Genomic DNA, 26,532 nt, shown 5'->3' with positions numbered 1-26,532 from the left:
GGTGTCATTTGCCTTTTTCTCTCTCTCTTTTCACAAATGAATTTGTCCAGAGGCTACAGGACGTAATATCACAACAGATTGGATGGTGCACAGCTATCAAAATCCACTGTCTTCTATTAAGCCAAACATTAAAGATATTTTCAAAAAATGTAGACCATTGCCGCTCTTATCATTGACATTTTTCTGTTCTGGAAAATGTAATTATTTTTAATTTGTAAAACATCATTTATGTTAGCTTATAATGAGGTTATTTTTAAATGAATTAATAAATACTTTTTTTAATTCCTCAGTTTTAACGTCTAATATGGCAAAGATATAACCCACATTTAAAAAATGCGTTGCGGTCCTCAATTATATCTAAACAAATAAAAGCGTTCTAAGACCAAAAAGTTTGAGAAGCCGTGCACTACTTAACTGTCATGACCATTTATTGAATGTTTCCTCGTGCCTGGGGCTGTGCAAAGCACACTGCGTTCTTAATCTCTTTTGATTTTTTGCAACAAAGCTATAAAGTAGAGGTTTTGGAAAAAGACCTTGGTAGCCCAAGGTCTCACAGCTGGAAGTGAAAGAGATAACTAGGTCCTTCTGACACCAAAGCAACACTCTTGATTACTGGACAGCACTCCTCACCAATTAAATCTCTGTAACTTTGAAAGCGTGATTGTACTGCTCTGAGTCTCAGTTTCCCATCAAAAGTAGGCAGAATCCTACCTACCCTGCAAGATTCTTTCAAGAGCAGAGGAGTTCACGTGCATCCAAGTGCCTGCCTAGCACGGGGACTAAGACCAAATAGACCCCGAGAAACTGTTAACATCCTTCCTTTCATTTCTTCCTGTCCTTGGCATAATAGAACAAGGAGACTCAGTGACTTCCCTTTTTTCCTCTAGATGGTCTTCAAGAGGACAGAGAGGTTGATGGAACAGAAGGAGTTGATGAAGATATGATTGTGACCCAAAGTCAGACTAACTTCATCTGCCCAATTACGCTGGTACTGTTTCCTTGCTCCTCTTCCCCTAAAAGAAAAAGCAATTCGCTTCACAGAGACAAAGGGTTCCTATTTGATTTCACATCCAGAGTTAAGGAGGGTGGAAAGAAAAGTGATGAGGGTTGAAGAGTATACATGTAAGCTTCTCGGGCTGGAAAGAGTTTTCAGTCAATCATATCCTTAAGTAATAAATTCCTGGCCCACAGGCCAAGTGACATTGGTGCCACTGGCCTCCCTGCATTTTCTTCTGTGGTCATTTGCCCTAATAATTATCTAAAGCCATGCGATTGGGAGGTTAAACATAGAAAGCCCGGGGCTGGGACTAGGAAAAAACAGCACCAAATAATTGGTGACTTGGAGAAGTTACTGGAAGTTGATCATGATCATTCCTGCCAGCCTAATGTCTCCTTGATTGCAGGTGGAAATGAAGACGCCCGTGAGAAATAAAGTGTGTGGCCACACCTACGAAGAAGAGGCCATTGTTCGCATGATTGAGTCCAAACACAAGCGGAAGAAAAAGGCCTGGTGAGTGGATACAGGAAAGGAAATGGAGCCTTCCTAGTGGTGGTCAGTCGGAGGGGCTGTGCTCCTGCTAGAGGAAAAGACACTTCACTTGTCCCTGAAGTCACTCACCTCCCAACTCGCGTAAACATGGCAGCTGGCTTTCTGGGAAAACAATACATGACGGAAAAATGAGTAATCTCCTTGGAAAGAAACTGAAAGAACTTCAACCTGTTTTTAAAACAGGATAAAAAGGAATTGGATTAAATTTTAATCATTTGCTCATAGGAATTTTTATGAATACATGCTATAGCCCGAAACATAGGACAACTGTGATATTAAGAGAAAGGGAAAATCTTTCTTATCTCTAATTATTTCAATAACTTCTTAAAAGGTTTACGTAAATTCGTGGATAATTGATTAATGAGAATATTTTTTTTTAATTGGAATGTTTGGAGAGTCTTTCTTTTATGTGGATATTTCTCCCCCCCCTCTCTCTTTCACACACACACACACACACACACACACACACACACACACACACCCCGCCCTGCCCCCCATGACCACAGAAAACTATGGCTGTTCCTGTAGTAACATAGAATCCTGGGTTGGCTAGACTGACTTTTTTTTTAAGTATTGTGCTCTTATCACAGATTTGGAATTATCACAAGGAATGGAATTAGAGGTGTGACCAGTTTTCAATGGACTTCTGATAACAGGCTGCTTGATGGGTAGTTTGCTTCTCCATGGCCGGAAATTTGCTGGTGCAGACCTAGAATTGGAATTCCCCACCACTCCTCGTGTTTGAGACTGTAGATATCTTGATAGTCATTCAGTCAAGTAATTTACCCTATTTATTCTAGAAGATCGGCCTGGTGGTTGCAAAATGGAGATAGTCTGAGTACATTTTTATCTGATTTGAGTTTCCAACTTACAGGTGAGATGTCGTATTTCCCTAGTGAGCCTTCCATTTCCCCCCATAAATGTAATTTTCTTTGTTTCTGAACTTCTCAGTCTTTCCTTTCTATTTTTTCTTTCTGTGTTCATTCTCTGAAAAATGCGTTAGTTTTTTAACATAATTGCAAAGAATATGTATTCCCAGATAGCTCTTCTTTCTTAAAGTTTGTGATCTTCTATGAGAGCCCTATTGGAAAACGGCAAGCACTGATACAAAGCATCTCTCTGTCCGGCCCCAGGGCAGGTGCGGGCCACTCCCAGGACAGGTGTCACATCTACATGGATCTTCTTAATTGCACATGTCGACTTGCCCGTGTCCTTTGCTTTTTTTGAATTGGACATGATATGTGGAAGCACTCCAGTAACACCTGTCATTCAGAAAACGTTTTATTTTGTTTTTTTTCTGTCATACTTCTATAACTTGGGTGCAGATTCTGCAAACTTCAGGTTCTCCTAGCTTAATAATAACAGTTCAGTCCAAGTGGAAGAAGTCTGGGAGGTTTACAAAGAAGGTGGTATTTTTCCTGGGCCTTGAAAAGTGAGAAGGATTTGAGAAGAATCCTTCTGGCCCAGAGGCTCACCCCACTCCCAGCCTGATCTGCTTAATGGATAGTAGGTGCAGTTTCAGTTACTGTACGAGTGCGTGAGAGGGAGAACAGAAGGAGGATGGGCAATAACCATCCTTGCCACCATTATTCTGTAGGCACAAGAGGGCATTATCTTGAGGGAGTAAGGTGAGCCAACCTAGAGTTTAGGAAGTTACTCCAATAGCAATTCACGGGATGGATTAAAAAGGCATGAAGTGAAAATGTCGACTAGGATGCTTTTGCCGTATATTAAGTTAGAAATAATGAGAGCTTGGATTGAGGCGAGAGTCATAGGGACTGAGAAAGGAATGAGAATGAGAGTGATTATGGAGGCAAAACTGTCAGAATCTGGTAACTGAAAGTTGTAGCAGAGGAACTGAAGGATGACTGACATTTATAAATGGTGTCTAGAAGGATGGTGGTGTCATCAGCCAACAGAGAGGGCATCAGAGAGGACACAGTTAGGGCCATGTTAAGTTTGGCCATTTGGAAGTATCCAGGAGGCGCAGAAAATGGGGGTGTTTTGAACTCAGGAGAGAGCTCTGGGCTCAGGATAGCGACTGTGAGGTGATCGGCACAGAGGAGTCAAACCCACTTACCTGACCGCACAGATGCAGCTGTGGTGTGGATGTGACTGCCACCTGAGAGCCAGCAAGGACAGGACGTGGGCGTAGCTCCAAACAACACGAGGCCGGGGTCCAGCTCGGCTCTGCTCACCACGCTGCCCTCAGCACCTGACACAGGCCCTGATGTAGACCCTCAGTAACACATTTTGCCCATTAATGAAAGAGCAGCCAGAGGAAGAAGACCCCGGTGAAGTAGTCTAAGACGTAGCCAGGGCAGAGGGGGAAGGGAGACGAGAGCTGAGCATCATGGGACCGGTGGGCTGGGTCAAGTAGACAAGGTGCATTTGGCAGCAGATTAAAACTCAGGGCCTCTTCACAGGTTCCTGAGGAAACGTGAAGTGGTGTCATCTCCCATGATGCACAGCAGGGTGATGAACAGTTCTGAGTTCCCTTTGTTTAAAAATATCTATGACACATCCAGTTTGAGAAATCTCCATTCTTCCTCCTAGATTGTTCTCATTATGGTTGTTAGACTGCAGTTCCAGATACACTGTGTCACTGAGCACTGACTAAAGTTTATTGCCCATGCTTCAGTCTCCAGGAAGACCTCTCTCTCGCCCTGGGTTTGAGTCAGAAGACAATTGTTGAGACATTAGCCCTAACTAAATGCCGTAGTTAGAGTAATTTCCTAAAATATATCTCTTAATACTCAGGCTATGTATTCTCTTACTAGTAAAGCTGCCTGATGATTTTCACATGAATAAGATATTTCTAGTTTTCCATAGTCATTTCTTTTTTGTGTAAGAACCTGCACAACGTTTAACAAACTGGCATTTAAGAGCAGGTGGGGTAAAATTAAGTTGACTAGAAATGTGTCGCTGAACAGCAGATCTCCAGCATTGCGCTTGGAGTCCCTTTTTTACCACTTATCAGCAAGTCATTTGACCTCTCCGAGCCTCAGTTTCTTCACCTGTAAAATGGAAGTAACATCTCACAGAATTCAGGATTAAAGAAATGGTGGGGAATTCCAACAGAGGTCTGGACCAGCATATTTCTTGGCAGCGTAGGAGCAAACCACTTAGGAGAAAGCTCTTTTTGGACGACAGAGAGCTAAACAAATAGTGGTAAGGCTATTAAGGTGGAGACTGCTGGTGTTGTTATTACTTACCTCCCTACTTAGGGACACCTGATTTTAAACTCAGAGGATGTAGGGTTACAGTTACTCTCTGTGTTTCGGTATGATAGGAATCCATCCCACTCAGATTTCCAGAGGTTATCTATTAATATAGACCTTCTTTCTAGAACTTTCTAGAGCTGCATTGGACCCTGGAATTCTTGATACCCAGATCCAAGAACTCATACGACTCAGAGTCTTGTACTTTGGGGTTGATGCTGACCAAGGTTCCCACAGCTTTCTGGGACCCCTAAGACCCGGGTTCCCTTTGTGCAGCCAACACTGTCATGCTTGCCTGCTGCTGAGATGGACTGTTCTGCCCTGTCAGTCACCCAAGTGCAGGACCCTGCCTCTCCTTCCAGGCCTGTAGGTCTGACTCCTGCAGGGCAATGACGCCAGTGCTTAAGGTTGGGTATTGCCACACCTATCTTGCTCACCAGGATGTTGTGGGGATTAACATGAAATCACTAATGCTTTTATAGAGTGCTGTTATCTTAGAGGGGGAGTGCCCTGATTCAGTAGCATGTCACAGATGGCCTGCTCTTACCCTTAAACACTTGTGTTTGCGTATCTGAGATCAGGTGAGAAACGAGGTTCTCCCCCCAGCTCCTGCATCAACCGCTTCTCCAACAAGCCTTCCCTGAACCCTCATTGAAGCTAGGCAAAATGCTCCCCCGGGCTCCATGCCGGGTCCCACCAGCATTGTCTGTGGGGCTCGCTCTTCTCCACAAGCATCTTGGGAGGAGAAGCACGCATTGTAGCACCCGAGTGAGCTGCTTGGCCCTTGTCACATGTCCTACCTATTTCTCACAAAACCCTATGCTCTCCCTTCATCTCTACAGAGAAAGAAACTGAGGCACAGGAATTAAGTCACTTGCCCCGAGTGTCACAACCAGGAGGCATGAGCTCAGGTCTTTTTCACTCTTGAGCCTGTATTTGTGTCATCAGACCGTCCGGCTCCCCTCAGAAGGGCTTTTGGGTCAATGCCTCCATCCCCAGAATTTATCCCCTAAGTGAGCTCGGACATCTTTGTTTGACACAGGTCACGCTGGGCTGCGTCCCTTTGCGATGAATGTGCCTGCAGATGAGCGGTGTGGTCAGACCAGGCAGACGTTCTCAGAATGCTCTCATTTACTGACTAAACCCACTGATGTCATCAGGAAGTCCTCCCCACCTCGCTCTCCACTTCCCCATCCACTGCTTATTCACTGTCTGGCCATCAGTGCTAAGGCCTTTGTTCTGTGGAGCGGGGAGAGACCAAGGCCCCGCTGGCCGGCAGGCAACGTACATGTCAGTGGGTTGAAAAATCTGCAGTGAGGTTCATCCTCAAAGTAGCCACCTCCTTCGAGTTGTATTTCCACAGACGTTAGAATGATGAAAAATGCCTTTTCTGAAGGCATGGACGCCTCCATATCCTTTTCATATTCTCAGCAATTTACTTTCGTACTTAAAGAAATAATTCACCTGGAGACATCAGGGTGTTTGAAACTAGTATAGGAGGGACATTTCTCAAATACTTCTAATCCTCACCCTAACCCAAAGCCACGTCATCAGAATGGTGCACACCTGGCCCAGGTCACCCGGATCGTCTCGTATGGTTACCTTTCTAGAATCACATTGTAACACATGCACCTGACCATCTCGGGCACATTTTAGCATTTTAAAAATAAATACTGTTAGCAAGCATATTATTCATTACAGTGATTGATGTCCCTCTAATATAAAGTCTCCTTGACCCAGAGATCAGGGCTGAGAGAGTTTCTCTCGCATGTTGAACTGTTGGGCTTCCTACTACTGAACAAATGAGAGCTCCCATGATGCACTTTCTGCCCCTTCCGGTTGATATATTTTGTCTCGTGTTTGTTATTTTTGATCTTGTTTTGTATGTGTTATTTTTGATCTTATTATACATGTGCTTTTGGTGAGTTTTCTCGGGTCACTGGGCCTGAGCTCTGTGCGCACAGGAACCTATATTTGTATTTCACAGTTGAGTGCCCAGAACCTAGCACAGAACCACTCACACAAAAGGGTCAAATGCACGTGTGAATGTGCACTTGTACGTGATGGAGCTATGCAAAATATAGAGAGAGCATCCACTTTAAAATGTATTAGAAGGACAGTGATCGGGGAACAGGTGACTCCCAAAGGGAACCAACAATACTGCGGAGTGTATTGTTGCCCGTAGCCCTGTGACGTGGGCATTCTCCCCCATTTTAAATGGGGGAGAACAGGGCCTCAGAAAGGTAGTGAGTTGTCCGTGGTCTCCTAACTAGCAAGGAGGCGGCAGAGACAATTCAGACCTAGGTCAGTTTGACTCCAAACATTGCCTGTTCTACGCTGCCCAAATCTGGTTCATGTTGAGAAGAAATCAGGTGACTTCATCCAACCCCCTGCTTTCAGGGAGACCACATCTTCACAGCTGTGGCTGTAAGTCCCTTCCCTCCCCCCCCACCCCATGTGGATGACAATACCCTCAGCCACAGCTGAGGTCCCCATCAGCCCAGTCAGACTCCACTGGGAGGGCTGGTGGGTATTTCAGAGAAAACACAGACTGATTGGGACTCCTGATTCCTTCCCCAGACTGGTTTTCTGGGTGTTCCCCTTAGAGATAAGAGGACCACCAGTCGCCCATCAGCTCAGGCCGAACTCTGAATGAAGCTCTTCTCCTTCCTTTACACTCCACATCTGGTCCGTCAACAAGTCCAGGACGTTCTTTCAGTTCTGTCCTGAAGCGCGGAACGCTGCTCCCACCCTCATGCAGGCTGCCGTCTCTCTCCTGGACTGAGGCAGGATGCCCCTGTTTTCCCCAGCTGCCACGCTGCCTGTTCTCCACTAAGTAGCCAGAACCTGGTTTCCTAAATGTAAACCAAATCACGTCCCTCCCCTATCTCAAACCCTCCAGGGTTTTCTCTTCATTGTATTTGAAAGAAAACTCAAAGTCCCACTCACCCTCTGACCTTGTCTCCAAGTGCCCTGGGCATTTCAGCCACTGTGACCTTGCTCTTCCTATAGGCCACCTGCAGGCCACCCAGCCACACACAACACTCACTCTGCAAGGCGTGCCCCAACCCCAGCTAGAAAAGCCTCAGCGACACTCGTCCCCCTTGACGTGACCCTGCTTTCTTGCCTTCATAGCACTTAACGCAAAACAAACTTAACTTACCGTGTGCGTCTGTCTGGTGACTTAGAGATTATCTGTCCCCCCTTGGAAAGCGGGTGCTGCTTGAGCATCACCTGTGCCCCCAGCACTGGACAGGACCTGGCTCAGGTGGGCACACTGCGAATAAATGAAGGAGTGTACATCAGTCCTGATGTTTTCAATGGGTTTCTTTGTTGGTAAAGCGTCCTAAAGCGTCCTCATTTACATATATGTATGTGAGAGAAGCTTACGTGGAAGGCATTCAAGTTCAGTGGCCTGACTTGCCTTTCTTATTCCTCGCAGCTGCCCGAAAATTGGCTGTAGCCACACCAACATGAGAATATCCGATCTTGTCCGGGACGAACCACTCAGAAGGGCGATTGAGAGCCACAACAAGAAAAAACTCCATTCCTCCGAGTAGGACAAAGCCACCTGCCTGCGAGGGGACTGCCAGCCTACCTCCGGCCCTGCCTCCTATAGAGAGCGGTGCTTCTCAGAGCACGGACTGGCTGCCTCACTTGCTTTGCATGGGGTAAAACCTGACGGTTTTAAGTGTAACTGAAAGCATTTTTTTCTATGTTGCAATAAAAATTCAAGGAAATTATATTGTTTATTTTTAAGTATTCTGTAATTTTAAATAAAACTTTGATTATCTACAGCGTGTTTAGTCTGTGCCCCTCCCAAGGTGTAAACTCTTCCAATGGTACAGGTTAGGTGGTGCCAGGCCTTTCTGTCTCTAATACTTCAGACAGGTTGTGTTTTTTTCATTACTATAGTTTTAACTAAATATGATGCCTTTCAAGGGATATTTGAAATGGAAACACACAGAAGCACCAAATTGAAGGATTTCCTATCAGTATAGTAAGCAAGAGCATGAGGTCATAAAGCAAGCTAGTTTATTTACCTATATTTACTTTGTATATTGGCAGTGCCAAATATATAAATGCTTTTCTTTGTCATTCTGATGGGCGCAGAATTCCCCCGCAGCAGGCTTCTCGGTACCACGATAATTGAGGCCCATCGTGGACACTTTGCTGCAGCCTCCAGAGCCCAAGTATCATCCATGGGAAGCCACTGCACCCTGCTCTCCACCTGGCCTGGTGGCTCTCTGCAAGTGGCCTCATCCCCCTTGGCCTTGGGTCTTCAGCCCTGAAATAAAGGGGTTGACCCTGATGTTCTCAAATGCCCCTTTAGCCCCGAAAGTCTGTGGTCTTAAGACCATCAGGGTCTTTAAATTGAATATCGTTGATTATATTCTAATTGTGTAAAGAGTGCTAATCTGTTAATAGTCTCTATAGCAACCTTTTATCAGCCAGAATATTTAATGAAACCGGATGAAGCATATCCTTACTACTCTAGGAAACCAAGAATAGCTAATAATGGCTAATATTTATTGAGCATTTACTGTGTACCAGGTGTTACTCCAAATGCTTTACATATATATTAACTCCTGTAATCATCACAGTCTGGTAAGAGAGTTACCATTATTCCCATTTTACAGATAAGTAAAACGAGGCACAGACGTGAAGGAACCCATGGAAATTAATAGATCTAGTAAGTGGCTGAGCTGGGATGGGAAGTTAGGTTGTCTGGTGTCAGAGTCTGGATTCTTAATCCCATGCTGTCTTCCTCCCTGTTGATTTCTCTAGAATCAAAGAATATATTCAAAGTCCACAATTAAAAACTGAACCTTTTGTAAATACATGTATAAGTGTGTGTGCAAAAAAAGTTCATTAAAATGCAGGGAACTGGATTTGACATCTCAGAGGCAGTGAAGCCCGTGAGATAATAACATTAATTTGGGTTTCAAAGCATTGTTTTAAAACAGCAGAATTAAATTTGAAAACATTTTCATGGAATTCAGGAAGTAGTATACCATTCAGCTGTTACAAACTAAGTGATTTTGAATTTCTTAAGATGCTTTATCTGGATCAGACTTCCTGAGGAAATGATTATGTTTAAGCCAGAACAAACATACTTTTCATGGAATGTGGTTCTTTTGTGAAATACTTTGTTTCCTAAACAGATAGAGATGAGCATGAAATGTTTGCCCAAGGTTTGGAGTTGCATTTTTCCCAACTCTTTCCCAAGGGAATTCCAAGATATTAGTGTAGATATTGTGTTTCCCCGAAAATAAGACCACGTCATATTAATTTTTGCTCCAAAAGATGCATTAGGGCTTATGTTCAGGGGATGTCATCCTGAAAAAGTCATGCTAGGGCTTATTTTCCAGTTAGGTCTTATTTTCGGGGAAACACGGTACTAATATCAGTTAGAAAAATGCAAAATGACACCATCCCACTGTGGGAAAGGGATCGTATGTGTGTCCTGTGGAGCTTTTTCCTTCTTTAGTCTTCAGAAACTATGTTTTGAATAGTTGTATAGCCGATGAAAGAATTTAAAGTTTTATATAAAAATTATTTGCATCTTTGAAGATTCACCATTGGGTTGTGGTGCTCAATCTTGGCATATGTGTTAAATTTTTATTGCGTGAGTTTTTCCCAAAAAGTGAACCCTTTTCTTCAAATGAAATTATATCTATCGTCCTGAGTAACATAAGACAACTGAAAGGGAGGGCAGTTCTAGTCCAGAGGAGGGAATGCAACGCTCCCAGGGCAGCCCCAGAGTCCTATCGGAGATTACCCATGGCCCCATGAGTGACATTTGCAAACCACACTAGACATCGTAGCTACATCATTGTTTTTTTTTTAGATATGACTGATTTAAGGCCTAGACAATTGTATGAACATGGCTTTTTTTTTTTCAATGCTAGTTCCTTTAAGAAACTTCCAGTTAAGTAAGTTTAAAACATTACCACAAACTCCAAAAGATGAGATAATTTATTTCTCACCTTATGCAGAGCTTCAAGCATGGAGTGTCCAGCCTGAGGCAGCTCCTGCAGCGAGCGCAGCTTCCTGCCCAATGGAAGTTGAATGCGAGGAGAGAGAGAAATTACAGGACTGAGGAACGAGACCACCATGAGCTGACGTCTGGCTACACACCGGGCTCAGGTCTAAGTGTCTTAAATGTGTCCCCGAAGTGAATACTCCACATAATCCTAGACCGTAGTGGTGGTTACTGCCGTTTTACAGATGAGGAAACCTGAAATCAGGGTCGTCACGTCATTTGCCCAGGTCACTCCCTGGTGGGGGGTAGGGCCCACACTGACAAGGAACAGTGAGTGCGGAGAACACACTGCAGCCCTAGGCCCTTTGCCCCAGGACCACAGAGGACACAAATGACCCGCATACCTGTACTTCTATACCCCCTTCCTTATGTCTGTTACTGAGCACCGTTTCCCAGGCATGTACACCCCAGTCATCCATGCATTTAGCATAGCCCAGTACGTCGCCCTTCCCTTGTTCCCTCTGCCAACACCCCACCAAGTCCAGGTCGCCTGGCATCCAGGTTTCAACCACAAACCGTTTCTACCACAGACTGCCATCTCCCCAACACTCCCCTGTGTCTCCCTCACTCCAGTTCGCCTCCTGTCTGTGTGGCAGGGTTTCTCCTCTCGCAAGAGCTAAACCTCAATCCGCCTGATTAGCACGAACAGATGACCTTGGGCAAGTCCCTTCACTGCTCCAGGCCTCAGATTTTTCATAGAAACGAAAAGATTTGGATGTCTCCCCAAGGTTTCTTTAAACCTTAAAATTCCATCTCATGTTTTCAATGAATAGGACCTGTGGGAAGCATATGGCCCTTTCAAAGGAAAACAGACTGACATGGGAATTAGTATATGTTTGAGCCAAATGTGTACATTGCATCTTCAACTATTTATTCAACAAATACTTTTTAAGGCCCACTTGAAGCCGTGTTTTGTGCTAGTTTCTTTGGATACAAAAACCTCCCCTCTGGAGGCCTCCCTGTGCACTTGGGGCAGACAGATAATGTGAAAAAATTAATTCCACAGAAGGTTGTATGAGTGCCATGTCTAGGGGACGGTAACACAAAAGAAATACAGAAAAATGATCCAGAAAACAAAAATTGTGTTTTAGTAAATCTGCTAACAAGATTCAAAACAAGCTAATAACAAGACCACAAAACCTTCTGATTGGGAGAGGGGGCTAAATCACGTGGGTGGATTGCCCAGCTGTGTTGGCAATTCATTATGTTTTGGAAATCTGCCTTCTGGCTTGTTTCAAACTTGGTGGAAGGGGGTAACTATACTGAAAAGAAGGCAGTTGAGATGGAGGTGGGACAGGAACTCTCAGACATTGCTTGTGGAAATGCAAATTGATGTAGCCATTTGGAAAAGTTTGGCTTTAAAAAATAAAAAAGTTAAACATAAATTTACCACACAACCTAGCAATTCCACTCCCAGTTATCTGCCCCAGAGAAGTGAAGACATATGTTCACACAAAGACTTGTGTATGAATGTCATAAGTAGCATGATTTTTAATAGCAAAGAAGTGGAAGCGATCCAAACGTCCACCTGGTGAATGGATACACCGAAGCAGTGGACCCATACATACCATGGAACACTATTTGGCCATAAAAAAGGAATGAGGTACTTCTTAACACTTGCTATAACATGTTCGACCATGACGCACTTATATGAAATGTCCAGAAAAGACAAATCCGTAGGCTAGAAAGTAGATTAGTGTGGCCTGGGGCTAGAGGTGAGAATGGCGAGTCACTTACACCAAGGAATCACTCTGGGATGAAGGAAACGTCTTAAAACCAGATTGTGGAGGAGGTTACACAACTCTGAACTAACCAAAAATCGTTGAATCCAACACTTAATGCAGGTGAATTGGATGGTCTATGAGCGATATGCACAAATAAGCTGAGTGGGGAATGCTTTAGAGGACGAGGAGGGCAGCGCTTTCCACTTGGTCGTTTGAGGAGCTCTCGGTACCCAAAATTCAGCTGGCGACCAAGTCTCCATGAGTCTTCTAACAAGAGTTTTTGAACCTTAATAATAAGGATTGGAGTGAAATAATTTTATTCAAGCCTCAAGAAATCCAGGATTAAAAGAAGCCATTACTGAAAAAAATAAATAAATAAAACAAAAACTGTTAAGAGTTCATGAGAGGATATTAGATGGTGATTGATCACAATAAGAAAATTTGACCTATTTCTATTTTTCAGTTTCCCGATTATATTCACATTCTATGCAGGAATCCATAGTTCTGATTGGCAATTTGTGTTTTTTAAAAGTATAATGGGGTGAAAACACTGGCCAGTTCTCTTCTCTGTTCATCTGCCTCTGGGAAGGATGGAATTCAGTCTAAAGATGACCCAGTGACCATTCGGTGGATGGCAGAATGACCCAAACTTACAACAAGACTGTAAACATTGGTGACCACAGAGAGAAACATGTAGTGGAGATTTTTTTCTTTTTTAATGAACAAATACAGAATTGGTTTTCAAACAAAAACAGAAAGAAAAAGCAAGATACAATTATGAAAGGAAGCAACCCAAAGGCCGTCCTTTGTCATAAACAGAATACAAACCAGAGTGCACTGCTGTTAAGAAAGAAGTCAGTATGTTGCTGGAACTTACGGGAAGGGTTGTCCTTCACTCAGGGAACACGGGCCATCGGGCTCTGTGTGGGGCGCCGGGCTGAGTTTTCAGCTGGTTGTGGTCACCACAGTTCACAAAGAACATGGAGACACTGATTAGTACAGAGGACAGTAAAAACAAAAACTGTTAAGAGTTCATGAGAGGATAAGATTAGATGGTGATTGATCACAATAAGATGATCAAACGTGAATACTGCTGAAAGGAATTGGGATGTTTTGGCCCACAGACAAACTGAGGCTTCTGTTTTATACAAAACATGGTGCTATGGGACGAATATGTTTTAAATCAATTAACAAGTGCCACGAGAGGACCAAGTGAAGGTTCTTTGATACTCAGAAGAAAAAAATTACTGTTAGCATCTTATCCGGGAAACCCCCCAGGGGACTGTCAATAAAATTCAGAAGGTTTATGAATTACTAATATGGGGGGGAAAATTGCATCTTTACTTTTACTAACCTCTCATTGGAACTTAGCATTTCCTACCATTATGAACCTAGGCAACGAATTACGGTAGAATTAGTAGTACCTGTGACTTCATCACCAAGGAAAAATGATAAATATTTTCATATTGCAATCCTGTTCCTGTAAAGATAAGTTTACACTCCCCTCGTCTTTTAAAATACAGTACTTAGCTTCTGGCAATTATGGACGAACAGCAATGGGATTTACCCTCTCACCTTTCACAACTGAAAACCCAGACAACATATATGAAACAATAATGTTCAGACATTGGACCACAGGACAGTGAACATGGCCCTTGCTTACTGCCTGGAGAGTTCCCAGGTCACCATAGGGAGATGGGGGACATAGGTCTGTCAGCATTGAGATAAAGATGCAGGGATGCCAAGCAGCTGGAATTTGCAAAGCAGAGGCCTGGCAGGGGACAGCATCTCAGGCAGTGAGTCCTAGAGATGTGCAGAGGGTCCCCCTAGAGTCTTCTGCTGAGTCATCATCAGCCATGCCTGAGGAAACTACCTGAGGCCCGGAAAGAACCTTCCAGAGTATCAGAGGGAACAAAAACTGGAGCTCACACTGGCCCCAGAATGTTCCTTCTCCCATCAGCCAGAGTGGAGCAAGTCAGCCCTGGAATAAAGGATGCACTCATCCTACCTAACAATGCTTAAAAGCAAGCCTCAAAAAGCAGGGGTAGGCAGATTTTCGTGTGAAGGGCCAGACAGTAAATATTCTCAGCTTTACAGGACATATGGTCTCTGTCGCAATGACTCAACTCTGCCATGGTAACATGAAAGCAGCCACGGACAATATGGAAATGATTGATAGTGGCTGTGTGCCAATAAAACTTTATTTACAGGCACTGAAATTTTTATTTAATATAATTTCACATGCCACAAAATATTATTCTTTTGACTTTTTTAACTGTTTAAAAATATAAAAACCACTCTTAGCTCATGAGCCATACAAAAACAGATAAGGAGCCAGATTTGGCCTCTGGGCTGTAGTTTGTTCACCTATGACCAAAAAGATTGTACTGTCTCTTGTACGTGTCCCAGAACAAGGTCCAAAATATTTAAAAGAATACCAGAAATAAAGAAATAAGAAAGAAAGGGAGGGAGGCAGGGAAGGAGGGAAAGAGATTAAGAAAAAAGAAACCTAGCACCTTACAATGTCAAATTTACAATGTCTGCTATCCAATCAGAAAGCTCCAAGCATGCAAAAACGTGGGAAAATATGATCCATGATGAGGGGAAGACATTATTCAATAGAAATAGATTCACAAATGATGCTGGTGATAGAATTAGTAGAGAAGAACATTAAAACAGCTATTGAAAATATACTCCATATTTTCAAAAAGATAGAGGAAAGCACAGGATGTTATAGAGAGACATGGAAGATATAAAAACGACTCAAATCAAATTCCTAGAAATAAAATGTAGATCTGCAATGAAAAATACACTAGATGGGGTTAACAGCAGATTAGACACTGCTATAGAAAAGATAGTGAAGTTGAAGATACAGACACAGAAACTATCCAAATTGAAACACAGGAAGAAAAAAGGCACAGAAAAAAATAAAACACACACATACAGAAAACAGTAGACAGCGTCAGTGAGCTGTGGGAAGCATTAAACAGCCTAACACATGTATTTGGAATCCCCAAATGAAGAAGACAGAAGGGGGACAAAAATATATATGTGTAAATAAATAAAATACAGTCCTTATTAAACCTGCTGTTAGATCTTATTTACGGTGTTAAAGAAGTATAGCCACTAGATCACAATTTTTCAAAATGTTTCAATAACTGTATTTTCAATATAATTGGTTTCCTTTGTAATCTTAGCTTTTAAGATTCCGAAAAGGGATGCGCCATGCTTTCTGTGCTAGACCACCCAAGGATCCAGGGCACAATGGAGGTCAAGAGCCCTGGTGGCACTTGTACCCCCTCAGTTGTGGGCCTCTGCCATGGTTCAAAGGCATTGTCTGGCAGGGTCTGCTGTGACTCATATGTCTCCAGCACCTAGCACAGAGCCTGGCACTGATTGTTTGATAAAGAATGCATGGGGGGATAAATGCTCTCTATGTCTTTGGAAGATTAAACAAGAAGAAATAGGAATAAATTAACTCAGGAAGTCCCTCCCTGGCCAACAGCAGCTGCCATCTGTCAGAGTTCATCTGCCATACTTCACATACATTTCTCCATTAGTCCTCTCTCCAACCCTGGATGCGGATGGGGAAACCGGGACCCAAAAATGAGATCATTACCAACATCTCCCAGCTCATGAATGATGGGGCTAGGACTGAAACCAGAACCCCCCAAAGCACGTCCTCCTTTGCCAAGGCTGTGGCTTGACAAGAAAGAACTGCTTGGTGAAGGCTGATCAAGTCCTGGCTGTGGGGCCTGTGGAGCCAGTGTGTGAAGTCCTTGAGGAAACCCCAGCCTCAGCAATTCGGTCCCTCAGAGGGAGTCCCCAGGTTCTCTTAACCCTAACTCCCTTTCATTAAGGGAGAGGCAGTGGAGGATCAAAGCCTGTGAGCGGACAGCCCAGCTCTGGGCCCTGCCTTGTCACTCACCACCTGTCATCTCTCACTTCCTTCAAAGGCTCCCTCGGGGCCTCTTGATTCTGTTGATAAGCAGTGGAGGGTGGGGCTTAGAAGGCAGTGTTTGCTTTAGGGAACACCTCAGAGCCACACGTCTGAAGATCCCCAGTTCTTGCTACTCACATCTGATTTCCAGTATCCAACACGAGTCCTCCCCACTCCCGCCCTTCACCAGAATGAAAGATAAGATTCTCTATCAGTGAAATGACTCTTCTGCTAGATACAGGAGTAATTTACTATGAATAAATAATTCACACTTGGTTGGAATACCACACAGCCAAAGTATGGAAACGTCAGCACCAGCGGGTCAAGCTTCAGACCCCCGGGTTGGGTAAAGGTGGCGAGCCCTCCCTCGCACTTTATGTCCTGCTCACTGGGCACTTTCTACCTGGTAACTGATTATGGGTATCTGTGCTTCCTCCCTTGGCTGTGTTCTGTGGGTGAAATCCACAACTGAATCACATGTTCCCTATGCTTCAAGGTTTCTCAAAGTGAGGTTCTGGAACACCTTTATCAGAAGATCTGAAGAGCTTGTTAAAATACAGAAACCCAGGCCTTGCTCCAGAAGGGCCAAGTCAGAATCCTGGGAGGCAGGCCCAGGAATCTGCATGTTAACAAGTTTTCCAGGGGATTGTGATTCACCCTCCATCTGAGGTCTGTATGTGCCTGGCGTATAGGGAAAAGGCCAAATGAATTAATGTTGGGTTAAGAAAGCCAAACAGAACAACATATACACACACACTGGAAGTGCAGCTGTTGAAACACCACATTCTTACGTCAGAAAACAACTGCAGGTAAATACAGTTGTACAAAGGTTGTACCTCTTTTTTCTTTCTCTTTTTCAAAAACTCTTCTGATGAGTTGAAAGCCTGATAATCCACTTCATACCAATTCCATTCATCACTCCCTCCCATTTCAGATTTCACTACACGCGGGTGGGTTTTTTTTTTAAGGTTTTTATTAAAATATAGCTAACATACAATATTACATTAGTCTGAGGTGTGTATCACAGTTATTCAACTGTACCCATCTGGCACTATACAGAGTTATTACCACATTCTTGATTATGTTCCTTATGCTCTACTTTACATCCCCGTGACTATTTTATAACTACCAATTTGTACTTCTTAATCCTTTCCACTTTTCACCCACCCCAACCCCCCTCGCATCTGGCAACCATCAAAATGTTCTCTGTATCTATGAGTTTGTTTCTGTTTCATTTGTTTGTTTATTTTGTTTTTTTATATTCCACTTAGAAGTGAAACCATATGACATTTGTCTTTCTCTGTCTGACTTACTTCACTCAGCACAATACCCTCGAGGTCCATCCATGTTGTTGAAGATTGGCAAGGTTTCATTCTTTTTTATGGCTGAGTAATATTCCATTGTATATATGTAGCACCTCTTCTTTATCCATTCATCCATCGATGGACACCCAGGCTGCCTTCATATCTTGACTGTTGTAAATAATGCTGCAATGAACATACAGATGAGCATTTTCCTCCAAGTACCATTTGGGTTTCTTCAGATAAATACCCAGAAGTGGGATTACTGGGTCCTTCTTTGTCTCTTGTGATAGTCTTTGTTTTAAAGTCTATTTTGTCTGGTGTAAGTATTGCGTCCTCAAATTTGTTTGTTTGTTTATTTCTGTTTTCATGAAATATCTTTTTCCATCCTTTTACTTTCAATCTGTGTGTGTCTTTTAAGCTGAAGTAAGTCTCTTGTAGGCAGCATATGTAAGGGTCTTGTTTTCTTATCCATTCAGCACCCCTCCCCCATCTTTTGATTGGAACATTTATTCCATTTACATTGAAAATAATTGTTGATAGGTATGCTGTTATTGCCATTTTATTATTCATAGTTTTTTTGTGGGGTTTTTTTTTTTTTTTTTTTTTGATGTGTGTGTCTTAAAGAAATCCCTCTAAGATTCCTTGTTATACTGGTTTGGTGGTGATGAATTCCTTTAGCTTTTCCTTGTCTGGGAAGCTCTTTACCTGTCCTTCAATTCTAAATGATAGCTTTCTAAATGAGAGCAATCTTGATTGTAGATCCTGGTTTTCAATCACTTTGAATATTTCCTGCCAATCCCTTCTGGCCTGCAAAGTTTCTGTTGAGAAATCAGCTGACAAATGTATGGGAGCTCCTTTGTAGGTAACTAACTGCTTTTCTCTTGCTGCTTTTAGATTCTCTCTCTGTCTTTAACCTTTGGCATTTTAATTCTGATGTGTCTTGGTGTGGGCCTATTTGGGTTCATCCTGTTTGGGACTCTCTGCGCTTCCTGGGTTTGTATATCTATTTCTTTCACCAGGTTAGCGAAGTTTTCTGTCATTATTTCTTCAGATAGGTTTTCAATTCCTTGCTCTCTCTCTTCTTCTGGTACCCCTATGATGAGAATGTTTGTACGCTTGATGTTGTCCCAGAGGCCCCTTAAACTCTCTTCAGTTTTTTTTAATTCTTTTTTTCTGTTCTGATTGGGTGTATTCTGCTACCTTCTAAATTACTGATTCAATCCTTTGTTTCATCTAATCTACTGTTGATTCCCTGTAATGTATTCTTCATTTTCATTTCCATTATTATATTCTTTATTTCTGACTGGTTCTTTTTTATGTTTTCTATCTCCATTTTTATCTTTCTTATCTCTTTGTTGAAGTTTTCCCTGAGATAATTGAGCATCTTTATAACCAGTGTTTGGAACTCTGCATCTGGTAGATTGCTTGTCTCCATTTTGTTTAGTTCTTTTTCTGGAGCTTTGTTCTGTTTTTTTTATTTGGGACATGTTTCTTTCTCTCCCCATTTTGACTGCCTCCCTGTGTTTGTTTCTATGTATTAGGTAGGGCTGCTATGCCTCCCAGTGTGTCTTATGTAGTAGGCATGCTGTGGGGCTCAGTGGTGCAGTCTTTCTGGCCACTTCAGACGTGCACTACAGGTGTGTCCCTTGTGTGGGTTGTGTGTGCCCCCCTCTTGTAGTTGAGCCTTGGTTGCTGTTTACACATCAATGAGAAGGATTGACCCTTGGGATCATTGGCTGTAATGACTGGCCTTGACTACAGTGGAAGAGATGTTGTGCAAGGGCTGATTCTACAGAATAGGATCTGCCTCAGCAGGACTCTGGTGCCTGCCCAATCCGCCCCTTGAGTGTGTCGTCCTTGGAGGCAGCTGGGTGATGCTCCTTCTCATTTGGAAGCTGGCCACTGGGTGCACCAACCCCAGGGCCATCTGGGAGGGGACCGGCTGCAGGTCAAGTTCAGCCACAGCCTGTGCCCCACCCAGAGCTACCCAGCAGGTGTCACAAAGCAATCTGCAGATGGCTGCTGCCAGCACCATGCTTTAAGGCCAAGACGTGAACAAAGACTGGGTGCCACTAGTGCCAGGCTTAGGGCTGCTCAGCCAGAGATATGGGACACAGTCAAGCTGGATGCTGTTTGTCTGGGTCCCATGAACCTTTGAGAGACTCTAGGAAATTCTGCAGCATAAGCCAAGGCAGACAGTTCGTACAGCAAAGTAGCTTAAAGCGGCTTGGGTGTGCCCAAAAGTTGGGTGGGGTGGGGTCTCAGAGTCACCAGGGAATGGAGAACGAATGGCATCAGCCAGTTTGATAGAAACTCAGATATGGTGGCCACCTGAGTCTGCAGGCCGGGAAGTGGGAGGGCTCAACAAAGAAACAATGGCTTCCACCAGCTCCTGCATCTGGGAAAAAGCAGTCCCTCTGTCTGGGAGAAAGCTGCCCCTCCAGCCTTCATCTTGCAGCCAGACAACTCAGTTCCCTGCTATATGTCCCTGTTACCTCCCCGGCTGCTGTCCCAGTGCTGGAGCTAAGAGCCAGTGATTCCATTGGTGAGTAAGTCCGTGTGCAGTCCCTTTAAGAGGAGCTCCTGGGATTCCGGCTGCCCTCCGTCTCACTCAGCTACAGTTTCTGCTGGTTTTCACAACCAGAAATTATGGGGACTTCTCTCCCTGACACTGGAACCCTGGGCTGGGGAGCCTGTTGTGGTGCTGGGACTCCTTTCACTTTCAGGGGCACCTCCACAGCTGAGATATCCCACCTGAATTTTTTTCCCCTTTCTCCTGCCTCCCCCGCCCCACTCTAGTTCAAGCCGTTGTTTCCCAGTCTAGTTGTGTAGGACACAGCTCCCTGGCCCATGCTGGTATTATGAGCTTTGCACTCCCCCCGGCTGAGGTGGTCGGTCACCAGTCATCGGTCGGCCGCTCACAGCAGCTCACGGCAGCTCTTGCCGGCTGCCGGCCACTCACACTGGCTGCTGGCTGCTCCTGGCAGCACCCAGCAGCCCACGGCAGCACATAGCAGCCCACGGTTACTCATGCTGGCTGCCGGCCACTCACGCTGGCTACTGGCCACTTCTGGCAGCACACAGTAGCCCACGGCAGCACTCAGCAGCCCAGAGCAGCTCATGGCAGCTCAGGCTAACCTCCGGCTGCTCACGGCAGCCCAGCTCCAGGGAGAGCCATTGTTCACGATCTTAGCTGTAGAGGGTGCAGCTTGCTGACCCACGTGGGAATCAAACTGGCCACCTTGGTGGTAGGAGCATGGCGCTCCAACCACCTGAGCCACCGGGCCAGCCCACCCCTCCTGATTTTTGATGGTCGCATGCCAGTGTGGGACCAGTGCATTTGCGTCTCTGCCCCTCCTACCAGTCTTGAGTTGGCTTCTTCTGTACGTCCTTAATTGTAGGGCTTTGGTTCAGCAAGACTTCAGGCGATTCTCAGTGTTGGTTGTTCTGTAGTTTAGTTGTAACTGTGATGTGGTCATGAGAGATGGGGAGCACAGAGTTTCCCTATTCTGCCATCTTGACTGGAACTCACACAGATAGTTTTTAATTGCCCCACTTGGTGGCATCTGTTCATTTCTATCCCCCAGGGCCCCATATATGGTAAAGTCTCAATTAAAACAAAACAAAACCAAAAAAGTCCCTCACTCTGCTTTTCCTTATCGATCTAAGTTTCATACATGTTGAAAGTTTGAAAATGGACCGACATGATTCCAGAGAGAAAGATGTCTGACCATCCCCGTAGCTGGATCTAGGCTCAGTCAATAGTTTTGGCATGAATAGTGGATTCTCCAAGAAGGTAGTGTTTCCCAAACTCCAGTCCTCCAACAGAGTTTTGCTATATCTGCTTATAGCCTTGTATTATTACTTGCTGACTTTTTCACTTGAATCAATTCACTTTAAAAATTGTTTGGCCTTCTCCTGAGTAATAATATACATGAAATTACTGGTTTGATGTGCTAAGTATATTTTAAAACATATTAAAGTAAATATGTTATTCTGAACAGAAAGAGGCATCTTGAAGCACCTACAATCATCCTGGGTGGCCCTTTGGAAAACTCTTGCAAAGAGCGGAGTTAGGGGCCCAGACCAGCGCCCAAAGCCTCCCCACACTCACCAAGGTTCTAAGAACCTTGTTCCTCCCACTGCCAGTGTTGAAATAAAGAAGTCCCTGAAGAGTAGTCTGACACCAGCATGAAGCGTTGGCTATTACTCATCAAGGTATCCCCGCCCACCCACTGTGGTTGGGAATTCAGCATGGACTGGCAGAAAGGACAGGCCCAGGAGTGGGGGTTGTGCTGACCAACAAATCTGAGTTTCACATGAGAAGTGTGAGCTGGGGATCATGGCTTTCTGGGCCTCTGGGGCTGCTGTACTGGTTCACACTCACAGAGCTCGGCCAGGCCATTCCTGCGTCTCCCCAAGTCAGTACCCGTGAGCTCACCAGCATGTGCCATCTGTTCCCTCGAGGCAGGTAACATGCCTGCCAACAGTGGGAGCTTCACAGGGAGAAGCCAGCTCCCGGCACCACGGAGCACTCGTATTCTACCGCTCGATTTTTCCTGTGGGCCTGTGTTTGCCTTAGAGGTAATGCCCTGCCTCTAACCACATGTCAGAGGTGACTGTTTAAGGCCAGCTTCACACTGCACCAAGCTAAAGGTGAGGCAACAGCTGGCTGATTGCTGATGATTCACCCAAGTGGACGCTGAACCCAGGCGTGAAAGGGACTGCCACTTGAGGGCACATATCAAGTCACCGATGAGAACCTGGGTTTGGCTGCCCGGCCAGCCATGTGGGATTGCAACATGTTTTTCGCTAACCTCAGCTCTGCAGAGCTGGGCACTCAGGGAGTAAGGGTTAGGGAACTCGAGTGTCCTTCAGCGTTTTTCCCAGAACAGCTGGGTATGTGAGAAGACACAAGTTCCAATTTCACTCTCTTTCTTACTAGCTCTGTGACCCGAGGTGACTCCATTAACTCATCTGCGCCTCGGTGACTTCACCTGTGAGAAAGAGCTATTACCCCCCGACCCGCCTCCACGCGCCTTATGGCGCTGTCTAGATCCAGAGGGACATGATATGGAGAAGGAATTGGACACAACGGGCAGAAGCCTGGCTAGACACTCGGTGAGTCTGGGACACCTTAGGCCCTGTTCCTGCTTTTAAGGCAGTTGCAGTGTATTTGAATGCACATGAATGCATGAAAATTAAATGATGCAAAGTGCCAGCCAAACTCATAATGGGGTACCTTGAACGTAGGCAGGGGATGGGGAAGGAACAGATTTGAAGGTAGGGTTGTTAATTTTTCTAAAATATATATTCATGTCTTTACATAAGTTTAATCTTTTTCAAACGTAATTAAAGAGAGTTGGATCGTGCAGTCAGACCAATGAGGCAGACATAGTTCTTCTTCAGGAGAGAGGAGAGTGAGGGAGCCCGACAGGCCAGAGTGGTCAAAAAAGACTTGGGCAATGAAGACGGGACCAATTTGGATAGGAGGGCGCAAAGGCATCCTCCCAGGGGACCAGCGTGAGTAAACACCAGCGGTCGGACCGCAGAGTGGCAGGAGTGAAGGAGGGGGGAGGCCAGGCAGATGAGAACCCAGGCTCATACTGGGGAGTCAAGCACATAGAGGGACCTGCCAAGTCAGTATGTATTTACTGTCTGAGCATGCAAGGTCTGTAGCAAATGCTAGGAATGTTAGCACTTGGTTCTTTTAAGAGACAACAAAGAAAGAAATCTCTCAGTTTTAAGGGGAGGGAGGAGCCAAAACCGTAAGCAAAAAGACCCAGGGAGAGTTAAACCACAGAAAATGTAGAAAGAAGCTGGGCTGAGGGATTTAGTAAAATTTCCACATCTTAAAAGTGTACTGGGTGGGGTCTGGGAAGTGAAAGATAGAGTCATTTGTATCATCCTTTTCTCCCCCAAAGAAACCAGCCAAGAGCCACTCAAAACTTGGGCTTGGCTGATGGAGGAAACAGTGGTGGAGCCGCACCTACAGCTTGTGATAAAATCTGAGCTCTCCCCACTCAGACTAATGAGTTTTGCAGGAGATGCACTTGGAGCTCAAGGCAGACGCCAGCCTGACCAATAGCTTCTCCCCTTTTCCTGATACTGGTCTCCCCCAAACTTACAGGGTACAGGTGTCCTGGGCTGGAGTCCCCCTGGAGATCAGAGACTGGCTATGGGACTTGGCGTGAGTCCATGAACTCTCTCAGCCTCAGGCTCCCCATCTGTGAGATGAAAGAACAGGGACCCTGTGCACCTTGAGCGGGACCTCCGTCACAGTACTGCTCCCGTCCATGTTGTTTATTCAGAGCAGGAAGAAGAAAGTTGGACATGGCAGTGGCTGTGAGAGTGGGTTCCTAGGGAGGAAAACCGCTTTCTCTGTGTCTTCCCCCTGCAAGCAGCCTTCTGCTTCTGGAGTCTTGGCCCGGAAGCAGAGTATGCAAGTCAGGGAGGGATGCAGGCGGTAACCGGCTTCCCAGGCTAGCCTGGAACCACCCCGCACAGGCTGGGGAGAAGGGCATCCCCACTTCCAGCGGTTCTACCACGGGCTTTCCCAACAAACTTGTGACCCCCATCGGTGAGTTGGAGGTTTGTGCCAATAACTTAGCCAACGCCATCACTTTGCATTTGCAAATCTGTCCTCTGAATTTGAACATGCCGTTGTTGGGATTTGTTTTTTGAAATATGTGCACATGGTGGGGAGAGATGTAAAAATATATACCCTTCTTAGCTATCATCTACGCTTGCAAATGCTAAAGCAGTTTTTCAGAGGGAATTCAGCAGCAGTAACTGCAGATACCAAACCTAAGGGTTTGAACCCCAGCTCTGCCATGGGCTAGAGGTGTATTTGTCGCAAGTTTCTTTATGTCCCTCGGACTCAGTTGGTTCATCTGTAAAATGGGGGACATTGTGAAGCTAAATAAGAGGGTGTATGTGAAATGTGAAGGCAGAACCTGGCACATTATAAGTGCCCAGTATTTAGTGAGTATCTACTATGTGCCCAGCATCTAGGTTCTAGGGATACAGCAGCAAACAAAACAGACAAGAAGTGAGGGGAGAGGGACACCGAGGCAGATGAGCCAAACGCTTCGGGTGTGGACGGTGACAAGGGCCAAGGAGAGAAATAAAACCGGGCAGGAGGAAAGCGTGGAAGTTACAAATAGGGTCATTTGGAGAGACCACCTGTGACAAAGACCAAAAAGGGGTTGGGAAGCCTCCAACCATGAGGACATGGGGGAAGCCTCCCTGCAATGCCTCTGCTGCTGGCGCTGAGCCTCCATTCCCACTGGGGTTGGGGCTGGCTGGGCACAGCTCTGGACTCGTCCCAAAGGGACTGTCTCAGCCCATGCTTTACTCCCCTCACTCCCAGGATCCCCGAGTCTTCCTGGGGACACCCCTGGTCTTGGCCTAGCACTGGCTAGTCCCTTCTCGGGCTCTGCTTGTTGTGTACGCTGTCCCATCAGCCCCTCACTTTCCCCTGCACTCTGATTTGGGCCAGATGAAATGTTCCACCTTCCCCAGAGCTCAGAGGCCCTTGCCTGTCTAGGGCGTTTGCAGGGGCTGTGGTCTTGGTCTGGACTCTTCCTCGCACCCCCACTCGTCTCCTTGTCACCTGGCCAGCTCCTCCTCCTTCAGGTCTCCGCTTAGCCGTCCTTTCCTCCAATGCCCCCCTCCATCCTTGCTGACCCTCCATTCTTGCCTGATGCAGGCAGCCAGCACTAGGCACTGTCTCTGGGTTCCCACCACAGCCTGTACCTCCGCCATCACAGCATAAAACACAGGGGTCCTTTTAGAGCAGGGACTAGTGCTTCACTGTCACACAGGCGGTGTGCAGTGGGTGTCTGATGGAGCAACACACGAAAGCAGGAAAATGTCTCCGTCCCTGGCATTCCCCCTCACACCTCTCTTGGGCTCTCTATCATGACCACCCACCTCCAGGTCCCAGGTAAAACTGAGCCCTTCAGGTGTACACTGTGGGGTCATTTCCTCTTTCCTCCAGAAGTTTGCTGATAGTTTGGGTGAAGGAAGAAGAACCTTCCTTATGGCGGTGGGGGGCGGGGGGACGTAGGGAAGAGGGGATCCTTCCTGGGGAGTCCCTGAGTCACCCAAGGGGTTCTCGCAATCAAATGTCATGTGGGTAACATGAAGGAAATCACAAAGTTCTAGGATGATCTTGTCTTCCATTAATATCAAGAGGAACGCTGAGAGGAGTAAAAACGGAAGCAAAAGCTCAGGGGGAAAAATCTAGTGAGAAAAAATGAAAGGGAAAAGAAACTAGGCCGTTGGGAGCAGCTGTGGGAGCTCAGAGCTGATGTCTTTCTTCATCTTTTCATCTGACATGTGCTGGGGACTTGCCTTATGCCAGCACCCATCCAGGCACCGGGCGTGGAGAGGTGGAAAGGTCCCTGCCCCAGCCGGGGGTTGAAGCATGGCTCCGTGAAGATGGATGGTGGTTGCGGACGAATCTTGTGAAGGCCCCAGAAAGAGAGTTTCTAGACGGTGACATTTTTGCAGTGATATAATTTTCCCCATGTCATGCCTGGGGAGCTAATAACGGACTTGTGGCCTCAGCAGAGGCTTCTGGGGATGCATTCCCAGTGTTCTAAGCTGGAACATCTGAGCTCTTATTCTGTGGAACAGTGAAGAACGGAGAGAGAACGATCTTAGATCAATCTGAGACCCTGTAGTGGCTGTGTCGTGTATGGCCTGCATGCTGCTTTCAGGACCAAGCACTCGTGCCCCCAG

The 26,532-nt window shown here is 45.4% G+C and overlaps 1 protein-coding gene across 5 annotated transcripts in view; it reads left to right on the top strand.

Moving 5' to 3' along the window:
• The window catches only part of NSMCE2 (NSE2 (MMS21) homolog, SMC5-SMC6 complex SUMO ligase), a 213,248-nt gene extending 197,586 nt beyond the window's left edge, over positions 1–15,662 (top strand). For 3 of the 5 annotated variants that reach the window (XM_074317044.1, XM_074317043.1, XM_074317042.1), the window contains 3 exons: positions 888–988; positions 1,404–1,510; positions 8,213–8,567. In XM_074317044.1, coding sequence (XP_074173145.1) covers positions 888–988; positions 1,404–1,510; positions 8,213–8,330 — 326 coding nt within the window. In that variant the 3' untranslated portion in view covers positions 8,331–8,567. Of the gene's footprint in view, positions 1–887; positions 989–1,403; positions 1,511–8,212; positions 8,568–9,410; positions 9,464–10,769 lie in introns of those variants that run through there. The other 2 variants (XR_012490921.1, XR_012490922.1) reach the window with 2 other exon arrangements.
• The last annotated feature ends 10,870 nt before the right edge of the window (positions 15,663–26,532 follow it).

Source organism: Rhinolophus sinicus, linkage group LG12 (assembly GCF_036562045.2).
Source record: "Rhinolophus sinicus isolate RSC01 linkage group LG12, ASM3656204v1, whole genome shotgun sequence".
NCBI lineage: Eukaryota > Metazoa > Chordata > Mammalia > Chiroptera > Rhinolophidae > Rhinolophus > Rhinolophus sinicus.
Note: the sequence above shows the minus strand (reverse complement) of the source record. Positions and strands in the feature narration are given on the sequence as shown.